The 12,106-nt window shown below is 42.3% G+C and overlaps 1 protein-coding gene across 1 annotated transcript; it reads left to right on the top strand.

Annotated features, from left to right (window-relative positions):
* The first annotated feature begins 9 nt into the window (after window positions 1-9).
* LOC121879073 lies at window positions 10-10,683 on the top strand. Its single transcript, XM_042385570.1, has 2 exons — window positions 10-1,818; window positions 10,526-10,683. Exons 1-2 carry the CDS (start codon window positions 800-802, stop codon window positions 10,560-10,562), a joined length of 1,056 nt encoding a protein of 351 aa, XP_042241504.1. The 5' UTR covers window positions 10-799; the 3' UTR covers window positions 10,563-10,683.
* Window positions 10,684-12,106: the final 1,423 nt, after the last annotated feature.

The following is a 12,106-nucleotide window of genomic DNA, read 5'->3' on the forward strand; positions in this document are numbered from 1 at the left end:
AGGCATCAACTACATCAGAGACAACCTCCTGGACCCCGAGGATATAATCAGCTACAATAATGACATCATAGAGCAGTCTGGTAAACAAGAGTTGGTGGAGCTGTTTGGTAGACGGACAAATGTTAATCCTGTGTCGTTTATTGCCGGTACAGACTTTTTCCTTGATATTGGCACTGTGTTCACACGCATCCAAGTTAAGAGGGAGCGAGGTACAGCTGCCCAAGATATACCATATGAAGACATTCTAAAACTTGCCATTGACAAAGGCAAAAGAATCATACTTATTGAAGGTGTCGCCGGTGTTGGTAAGACGACCTTCTTGATAAAATTATTAAGTGATTGGAAGGCCGACAAGAGCACCATACAAGGTCTTACTAACTTCCTGCTTGTCTTCCATGTTGAATGCAGAAATCAACACATCAGGTCTTTTTCACAGCTCGTCCAGTCACAGATGCCAGACACCGCTAAGAAGTGTCGAGGAGGTGACATGATCAAATGTGTCCAGCATTTTAAGGTCCTCGTGCTGGTGGATGGCCTCGACGAGTTGAATACAGCATCAAAAGCACTGGTCCAGGATGTCTTATGTAATTATAACTTTACTGTAGTCTGTACTACAAGGCCAGAGAGGGTGGACGACTTCTACAAAACTCTTCCATCTCACCTGGGAGCTGTCCATTTACAACTTGTTGGTATTCCTGCTGAAAGTCGTGGAACTTGTGCATAGAAATACCACAACCAGCTAAAAAAAGCTGGCAAGAGTACACAGAGTACACGAGAACTGGTAGAGTACCTAAAGAGTATGCCACGTCATCTCCAGGAGTACCTAAGATTGCCCATGAACCTGGTATTCTTAACTCTCATATGGGCCGAAGATCCAAGTAATGTAAAGAATATGACAACGGCCACACAACTGTACAGTAAAGTGAAGGATATGACGACAGAAAAATTTGTGAAACGACTGATAGATAAACCAGACACAGTTATATCTGCTAGTAGTGTGAAGAGAAAGGTTGAAAAGATCTTTAAAGTGATGTGTCGAGAATCCCTTGTAAGCCTAAAATATGACTCATTAAATGTGTCACAAGAGATGACAGACAACCTTGAACAAACATGTGGAGGTGTTAACATTCTGCTCGAGGAAGTCATCGGCGCCTTCCTCATCACCAACAACACTTACTCTCTCTGTGCAGGAGTTAAGTCATGCCTTAGTTTCCCCCACAAGGGAGTTCAGGATTTCTACAGCGCCTTGCATATAAGGGACTCGCTTCAGGGAGACAGACCAAATATGTCTCAAGGTCCCCGCATCATCAGGGAGGTCCTGGAGGAGCTACACAAGGATGACCCGTCGTCTCTGACTCTGACCAAATACCAGAACGTTCTGGTTCATCTAACTGGCATTTTATATGTTGATGGCGGAGGAGAGGTAAAGGAAGACAAGGCAGAAGAACTGGTCCGCCTTCTCCACTCTTCCGGTATGACAGACAAGAGACAGTGGGAGGACCTGATAAATGACGTGAAGTGTGACGCTACCTTGTGTAAATACGTCGCTAAACATATTCCACAATTGGTGACAGGTGACATATGGGTCAGAGATAGCAGTGTGTCAGTCTACACCACTCTACTCCCTCTTGGTCGACCAGACAAGATAACCGTAAGTATTGAAGGAGACCCAGACAACATTCCCCACATGGTCGACCTGATGAAGGTGGTGGCTGCGTGTAACAACTGTGCAGTACACATAACTATGACCCATCACTGGAAGCACCCAGACACCTGCAGCCCCTCTCTTGACTCAGCTCTCCAAGACGTCTTTAAAAGGTAAACTTGACATCATTATTCTTACAATAGTATACTAAAGGGTCCCACCTACAGTAGATATTATTCCATAAATTGAAAATATTACCTAAATAATAACAGGAAACAATTATCGGCATATATTATTCAGTTCATTATTTCAGTATTAATCATACAGCTGTTTGACAATAAGCTGCTGAGGTAGTTAGATATGTTGACTTAGTTAACCTTTGACATGTTACTTCTAACACTTGAATAGTAATAATAATAATATTAATAATAATAATAATAATAATAATAATAATAATAATAATAATAAAATAATAACAATAAAAACAATAATAATAATAATAACAACAACAACAATAATAACAATAATAATAATAATAATAAAATAATAAAAACAAAAATGATAACAATAATAATAATAGTAATAACAATAACAACAATAATAATGATAATAATAATAATAATAATAATAATAATAATAATTGATAATAATAATTAATAATAATAATAAAATAATAACAATAATAATAATAACAATATTAATAATAATAATAATAATAATAATTGATAATAATTAATAATAATAAAATAATAACAATAATAATATTAATAATAATAATAACAGTAATAAAAATAAAAATAACAACAATAATAATAATAATATGATAATAATAATAATAATAATAATAATAATAATAATAATAATAATTGATAATAATAATAAATAATAATAATAAAATATAACAATAACAATAATAATAATAGGTAAAGACAGATTAACGAGGTTGTAAGAATATTATATGTTTTTTATATTTACTCAAATTTCAGTTATTTAAAAACATGGTCATTATGGCAACACTCCCACGAAATATCTACTAAATATATAATTATCTTTTTACTAATAAATTATTAAAATCTATTGTGACCCCTGGCAGCCGTTATTTATAGTCACCACTTGTATGTTATAAAAAAAACAATAATATATTTTGTTTAATGTAAGTTTTATGAAATAATTATTTAAGTGGAAGTATCTGGAGTGTTTACCCTCACCGCCATCTTAACTCTGGTCAGTTACCCTTGATGAGTGACGGGGAGTGTAGCTGCTCTGTCTCACTGGTCTCCTCTTACCCTTGATGAGTGACGGGGAGTGTAGCTGCTCTGTCTCACTGGTCTCCTCTTACCCTTGATGAGTGACGGGGAGTGTAGCTGCTCTGTCTCACTGGTCTCTCTTACCCTTGATGAGTGACGGGGAGTGTAGCTGCTCTGTCTCACTGGTCTCCTCTTACCCTTGATGAGTGACGGGGAGTGTAGCTGCTCTGTCTCACTGGTCTCCTCTTACCCTTGATGAGTGACGGGGAGTGTAGCTGCTCTGTCTCACTGGTCTCCTCTTACCCTTGATGAGTGACGGGAGAGCTGTAGGTCTGATGAGTGACTCTGTCTCACTGGTCTCTCTCTTACCCTTGATGAGTGACGGGAGTGTAGCTGCTCTGTCTCACTGGTCTCCTCTTACCTTGATGAGTGACGGGGAGTGTAGCTGCTCTGTCTCACTGGTCTTCTCTTACCCTTGATGAGTGACGGGAGTGTAGCTGCTCTGTCTCACTGGTCTCCTCTACCCTTGATGAGTGACGGGGAGTGTAGCTGCTCTGTCTCACTGGTCTCCTCTTACCCTTGATGAGTGACGGGGAGTGTAGCTGCTCTGTCTCACTGGTCTCCTCTTACCCTTGATGAGTGACGGGGAGTGTAGCTGCTCTGTCTCACTGGTCTCCTCTTACCCTTGATGAGTGACGGGGAGTGTAGCTGCTCTGTCTCACTGGTCTCCTCTTACCCTTGATGAGTGACGGGGAGTGTAGCTGCTCTGTCTCACTGGTCTCCTCTTACCCTTGATGAGTGACGGGGAGTGTAGCTGCTCTGTCTCACTGGTCTCCTCTTATATGTATTTACCTTTTTATTAATGTTAGATAAACATAGCAGTAGTCTGTAGGAGGGAACAGAGAGAAGGTTAACCAGGCCAGGGAAGCCAAACAAAATAATGATGACAAAGACGTTAAGTTCTTCCCTCGGTTACCACCATACTGTAGTTCTCTTTAATGTTAATGGTTATACTACTACTACTACTACTACTGCTGCTACTACTACTACTGCTATTACTACTACTACTACTACTGCTGCTACTACTACTTTTTTTTTTTTTTTTTTTTAACGTGGCCTCCAGCCTCCCCCAATAGCCACACCTTCGCCACCATTTATTTACCTTAATATTAAATATCCTAATACATAAGAAGCTATCCTATCTGTGTTAAATTAGTTGAGCCGCAGATCTATGCGGCATTCAGTGACTGTAGCCTCATAGTCAATATCTGCAGCAGTTGTCGGAGTAGGGGCGGAAGCTCTCGTTCCCCTGAGGCAGAGCAAAGCCGACCGAAGGAGAGAGAAGGACAGTCGACATCTCATCCAGGCTGTAACATAACTTCTGGGCTGCTGCTTCTGTTCGGAGATCAGCTCCGCGAGTCTGGCGTAGAAACATCTTGCACTTGGGCCCATCCCACCCGAGGTTGTGAACACTAGAGGAGTGAAGCTGCCTTGATCAACATTTTGTATTCTCTCCCCATATGCCCTTCTCTTGTCGTTCTCGTTCCTCCTATGCGCAGCATCGAGAGCTAGGTTACGGTGACAAACGGCCATGGGATCAAAAATCCTGATGTCGAAGAAAGCTCGCTGTCCCCGCGTCCAGAATCCTCGAGCACTGACGTCCACACGGGCTTCGTTAGAAGTGTTTGAAGTCCTATGTTGGAAGATCTCGCCATCCAGTGGAAGGAGGGTCGGTTCTACCATGACGTCCCGGCAGATTTCCTTCAACATATTTGCTGTGAGATCCCTTACCTCGTCATGCCTCATGCATATGAAGCCCCCCTTCTTGCAGACCATGGCGTGATCGCCATCATAGGGAGAGCCACACATGCATTGGGAGGGCAAACCATCTACTGGCCAACCGTACCTTAGAGCAATGGCATCTGTAAATTCTTGTTTGTTAAGGCTGAAACCATTTGCCCTTATCGGTAACGTAGTTAACCAGTTCGAGGCGCCCACCTCCTGCGCTATAGCAACTTTTTTTGTCAAATTTTCTGGAACCTGCAGCAATAGTTGCTGCAACATGTCATTTTGGCAGTGCTGCCGATCTGTTGTAATGGACCTACGGATCTTATTAACTTCACTGGTGTCCACTTCCCCTGTTGCATTCTGGGCTATTATGTGGTCAGTGAGGGCTGCCGTGAGCTTAAGTGAATTTTGATGTTCAGAGTCAGCAATCTCCTCTGGATTAGTTAGTCCCATCCCTCCCAGTCTTGGTGGAAGTGCAAGAAGTGTTCTTTCTGCTCGGGTTAAGTCAGGGTGTTTCACTAGTTTGGGAATGAACTTGACACTGATTGCTTCTTCCAAAGGGTGGAGGAGGGGTCCGATCTCAGGGATGGTACGCATCAGGTAGTTCCAACGATGCTTGACTCCATGGGTGAATGCTGCAAAGGCCGCATGTGGCTCTGTGTTAGCGATCTCCGATAGAGCTTGGATTTCGCTAACCCACTCATTCACCTTTCCCGATACGTACTGGGTCTTGAAGTCCGTAGTGCCAATTACTGCGCCTAGATGTCTTTGGCCGTCCTTAGTTATTTTGACCTCACTTTCGCCGAAAACCTTCAAAGCCCGATCGTAATGATCTGGCTTCACGATGAGGAAGGATTTGCTGGCGTTTGGGTGGTACCCTATTTGTGGACCTCGCGATGTTACCAGGTCCCACCACTTTTTGATGTCCTCCACTTTTCCTGCTCCTGTGAGGTCATCAGCATATGCCACTTGTTTGACCCCAGTTGTTTCAAACTTTATTTCTTGTTGGAGCACTGATAGGCCTATTGCATACATTGCCATTGCAACGGGGTCCCCCTGTGTTGTTCCCTCAGTCGACTGTAGGATGGTATCACCTAGTAGAGCCTTGTTGTTTACTATGTAGAGGTCTGATGGATTCCTATACGAATTTTCAACATACATCGCAAAGCTAGGACACTTGATCTTGATGTTGTGCAGTGCAGCCTTGCGGTTAAGTATGTTGAATGCGTTTGAAGCATCCACCAGGAGAACGGCCTCACAATCACGCTGCTCGAATATCAATCTCATGGCGTGAATGGCCGCCTCCCCACCAGCCTGGTGGCCAGCACACACTTGTAGGTTCCCTGCTGCTGCCCTGACATCGTCCTTTACCACCTCCATTATGCACTTTCCGATAATCCGCCTCAGCACTTCCCCCACCCCTATAGGTCTACATCCTGGTTTCTTTTCCAGAGGAATAAGGCGGCAGGCCGTCAGGGCCTGGAGGTGATGGCAGCAAGAGGATGCAAGCTTTCTTGCAAGGGCAGCAATGGCAGTGCAGAGATCGCTTGCTACAGGGCCAAACTTGTTTGTGCTGAGGATGACACTCCAACCGTTTGCATCCAGACCTGAAGGGCCGGCTCCTCCTCGACTCTTCAGTGCCTTTTTCCACACCATCTCTCCTGTTATTTTCTCGAACAGGACAGCATTTGGTGGGATATAGTCACCATGGAGCCTGATGCCTTCAACTTCACTTGCAGGGGGATGTTTCTCTTTCAATAGTTTTAATGTCGCTCTGTTTATTGGCATCACCCCACCGGAAGATTCCTGAGTGAGAGATCTTACCGCGAGAGACACTTTTCCCACACGCATTTTGTTTCCAAATTTTCTTGCCACGTCATCGGTGTTTTGCTTTCCGTCACCCGTAGATTTTAGTCTCTCCTGCAGTGTTCTTGCTTCACATAGGAGATCATCTAGGGCCCCAGTCCGCCACATTGTCGATCTTCTCTTCATTGCTGCCACATTTTCTTTGTGCTTAGCCTTTGTGTGTGTCCTCTGACAAAATAGATGTGGTATTATTGCCAGTATTTGAAGAGCTAGGGGGGCGAGGAAGCGGTCCTGAGTGTAATCAGTCATGAAGAAAGTCATCTCCCGAATCATTTCTTTGGTGGCCGCACACTTGGGTGGTTCAAATAAGTTAGCGGGCGACCACTTGACAATTTCTGAGTAGGTTTCTTTGACCCATACGCCTGCATTTTCCATCGACATGCCATTCCACTGAGGCGGCTGTCTCTCATTCTCCTCCTGGACACCTGCTACTGAGGGAGCAGCATTTATTAGTACTACATTTTCGGGTTGAGTAGACTCACTGCTATCATTTCGGATATCATCGGGTGGTTGGGTCCCGGCGATATCCACTGTGGCCGCCTGTGTCGGCTCCCTGCCACGTGGGTTCTGACACTGGTCTAGCTTCCTGCAATCAACACATGATCGGTTGTTTCTCGCACAAAGACAGTTTGTGCAGTTTTGGTTCGGGCTAGCACAGACGCAGCAAAGACTGTTGCCAGGCATAGTGACCAGCACCTTGGGCGACAGATATTTCCGCCTCCGACCTCTGCTATTGGGCCCATACGGACGAAGAAACTAGATCTTATGCGTATGAGGCACAGAGGTGACGGCCTGGCCTGTGGTGTCCGAGTAGTAAGGGCATACGCGCGCGTGTGGTTGTGTCGGGCACCCCCCATGTGGACGATAATCCACACATGAGAATAATCCACTGGGAGCAAGAATTGTCACACCTAACACTTGATTATGTCACTTTGGTAGAGATAGCCACCATTTCTATGGTCTCGCTGATGTAACATTAGTTATATATACTCACTTGGTCAGCCGACACTACATGGAGTGGCCGTTACTTGAGGCGACTGAACGCGCGAGGCACTCGGCCCCATAGGGGCGAGAGTCGCGATGCCACACTTGCTAGGGTAGGCCTATCGACACACTGGCACTGACACTTGGCAACTCCAGCCACCCACCATTCAAACACTCACAGGCTTACTTGAAGATCGCCGGTGAACACGAGCAATATTTGCCTTTAATGTCGTAAGGAATGAAAAGAGCCGTCGGCGATGATGCTCAAGGTGACATCAAACGTTCATCGACACACTGTGAAATTCTCGCTCCCACAAACTGAGTATATCCCCACCAATAACACTTTAAATCAGGGAAGGCACCCCAACACACCCACACCGCCCGGACCCCCTACTACTACTACTGCTGCTACTACTACTACTGCTATTTCTGCTACTACTACTACTGCTACTACTTCTACTACTGCTATTACTACTACTACTAATAATAATTTTAATATTAGAATCACCTTAATTTTTGTCTCAGGTTATTTCACCTAAACATGGTAACGATAATTAGGTTAGGTTAACGATAGGAAGTTTAATGTTATATAATGTGGAGGGAGAATCTTGAGGTGATCCAGCAATACTTATCATTATTATACACAACTGTTGATCTATACGGCTGCAGGTGTCGGGTGTTGAGGTGATCCACCAATACTTATCATTATTATACACAACTGTTGATCTATACGGCTACAGGTGTCGGGTGTTGAGGTGATCCAGCAATACTTATCATTATTATACACAACTGTTGATCTATACTGCTGCAGGTGTCGGGTGTTGAGGTGATCCACCAATACTTATCATTATTATACACAACTGTTGATCTATACGGCTACAGGCGTCGGGTGTTGAGGTGATCCAGCAATACTTATCATTATTATACACAACTGTTGATCTATACAGCTACAGGCGTTGGGTGTTGAGGTGATCCAGCAATACTTATCATTATTATACACAACTGTTGATCTATACATACAGGCGTCGGTGTTGAGGTGATCCAGCAATACTTATCATATTATACACAACTGTTGATCTATACAGCTACAGGCGTTGGGTGTTGAGGTGATCCAGCAATACTTATCATTATTATACACAACTGTTGATCTATACAGCTACAGGCGTCGGGTGTTGAGGTGATCCAGCAATACTTATCATTATTATACACAACTGTTGATCTATACAGCTACAGGGGTCGGGTTTTGAGGTGATCCAGCAATACTTATCATTATTATACACAACTGTTGATCTATACGGCTACAGGTGTCGGGTGTTGAGGTGATCCAGCAATACTTATCATTATTATACACAACTGTTGATCTATACGGCTACAGGTGTCGGGTGTTGAGGTGATCCAGCGATACTTATCATTATTATACACAACTGTTGATCTATACGGCTACAGGTGTCGGTTGTTGAGGTGATCCACCAATACTTATCATTATTATACACAACTGTTGATCTGTACGGCTACAGGCGTCGGGTGTTGAGGTGATCCACCAATACTTATCATTATTATACACAAATGTTGATCTATACGGCTACAGGCGTCGGGTGTTGAGGTGATCCACCAATACTTATCATTATTATACACAACTATTGATCTATACGGCTACAGGTGTCGGGTGTTGAGGTGATCCAGCAATACTTATCATTATTATACACAACTGTTGATCTATACGGCTACAGGTGTCGGGTGTTGAGGTGATCCACCAATACTTATCGTTATTATACACAACTGTTGATCTATACGGCTACAGGCGTCGGGTGTTGCGGTGATCCACCAATACTTATCATTATTATACACAACTGTTGATCTATACGGCTACAGGCGTCGGGTGTTGAGGTGATCCACCAATACTTATCATTATTATACACAACTGTTGATCTATACGGCTACAGGCGTCGGGTGTTGAGGTGATCAGCAATACTTATCATTATATACACAACTGTTGATCTATGCAGCTACAGGCGTCGGGTGTTGAGTGATCCATAATACTTATCATTATTATGCACAGCTGTTGATCTATAGAGGCTACAGGCGTCAGGTGTTGAGTGATCAGCAATACTTATCATTATTATACACAACTGTTGATCTATACAGCTACAGGGGTCGGGTGTTGAGGTGATCCAGCAATACTTATCATTATTATACACAACTGTTGATCTATACGGCTACAGGTGTCGGGTGTTGAGGTGATCCAGCAATACTTATCATTATTATACACAACTGTTGATCTATACGGCTACAGGCGTCGGGTGTTGAGGTGATCCAGCAATACTTATCATTATTATACACAACTGTTGATCTATACAGCTACAGGCGTCGGTGTTGAGGTGATCCAGCAATACTTATCATTATTATACACAACTGTTGATCTATACAGCTACAGGGTCGGGTGTTGAGGTGATCCAGCAATACTTATCATTATTATACACAACTGTTGATCTATACAGCTACAGGCGTCGGGTGTTGAGGTGATCCAGCAATACTTATCATTATTATACACAACTGTTGATCTATACAGCTACAGGCGTCGGGTGTTGAGGTGATCCAGCAATACTTATCATTATTATACACAACTGTTGATCTATACAGCTACAGGGGTCGGGTGTTGAGGTGATCCAGCAATACTTATCATTATTATACACAACTGTTGATCTATACAGCTACAGGCGTCGGGTGTTGAGGTGATCCAGCAATACTTATCATTATTATACACAACTGTTGATCTATACAGCTACAGGGGTCGGGTGTTGAGGTGATCCAGCAATACTTATCATTATTATACACAACTGTTGATCTATACGGCTACAGGCGTCGGGTGTTGAGGTGATCCAGCAATACTTATCATTATTATACACAACTGTTGATCTATACAGCTACAGGCGTCGGGTGTTGAGGTGATCCAGCAATACTTATCATTATTATACACAACTGTTGATCTATACAGCTACAGGCGTCGGGTGAGGGGTTCAGGGGTCAGCTGAGTGGTGCTGCTGTTAGGTCGCTGCCACACACTGTGGGGGGCCTCCACCTGGTGATAACTGACAAGGACCCCGACCTGGCCCCGGCGGTGACCTCTCTGTGGTCACGTGGACAACTGGCCTGGCTCCGTGAGTGTTATGTTGTGCGTGTGTGTGTATGTATATGTGTGTATATATATATATATATATATATATATATATATATATATATATATATATATATATATATATATATATATATATATATATATATATATATATATGTGTGTGTGTGTGTGTGTGTGTGTTTTATACATTAATATTTTCCGTATTTATCAAATGTAATTTGTATTTAACCATAATAATGTTGACGTGTTACGTTGTTTTATGTTTCTTTATTATTAATTAAGAGGACATATATGTAACACTGTACAAACAAAACATTACTTTTGTTAAGACTTAAGAGTATTTAAACGCCATATATTATAGGGCGTCCTTCCCCCGGCCCCTCCTCAACAGTTACACCTGATGGCTGGTTCACATTTGTCCGTTTCCTCCTCAAGTAATGATGTATTTATAAATGAGTTTGTTCATAATGACCCTTTTTTATAATAAAGATGTTTAGTTAAATTATATAAAGATACATACATTAATTATTTCAAACATGAACACGTAGAAAGTTTATCAGAAATATTATACAAGAATTAACTGTTAAACTCTGGTGGCAAATTGACGCTGTAGGAGGACGCATTTAATATATACTTACTGTTACCATAATAAGGCATACTAAGACTAATTACTCATCAGTAATATTACATTATGCAAAAACTTTAATTTTAAAAGATCAGAATCACATTGAAATACTACTGAAGCGTAATTAGTATATCTTATTGTGCGTAAAAATAAGTATCAAATAAATATCAAATGCGTCCTCCGAAAGCGTCAATTTGCTACCAGAGTTTAACAGTTAATTCTTGTATAATATTTCTGATAAACTTTCTACGTGTTCATGTTTGAAATAATTAATGTATGTATCTTTATATAATTTAACTAAACATCTTTAATATTAAAACGGTCATTATGAACAAACTCATTTATAAATACATGTGAGCCATATTGTTTGGTGGTGAGAGTGAGAGAAAATGTATTGTTAGGGGTAACTAGTACAGTTGTAGTGGCTATTAGGTACAGCATCCTAACTGTTTAATGGCATTCATATCCTTATGGCACCAATAATAACATAACTGATTATCATCAACATTAATAATGATTCTTAGGCACTTTATTATTATATAAACATATTTAATGACGTGGTGGACGACTTGATGACGTGGTGGACGACTTGATGACGTGGTGGACGACTTGATGACGTGGTGGACAACTTAATGACGTGGTGAACGACTTAATAACGTGGTGGACGACTTGATGACGTGGGGGACGACTTGATGACGTGGTGGACGACTTAATAACGTGGTGGACGACTTGATGACGTGGTGGACGACTTAATAACGTGGTGGACGACTTGATGACGTGGTGGACGACTTGATGACGTGGTAGACGACTTGATG

This window comes from Homarus americanus, unplaced genomic scaffold, assembly GCF_018991925.1.
Source record: "Homarus americanus isolate GMGI-L3 unplaced genomic scaffold, GMGI_Hamer_2.0 scaffold39037, whole genome shotgun sequence".
Lineage (NCBI taxonomy): Eukaryota > Metazoa > Arthropoda > Malacostraca > Decapoda > Nephropidae > Homarus > Homarus americanus.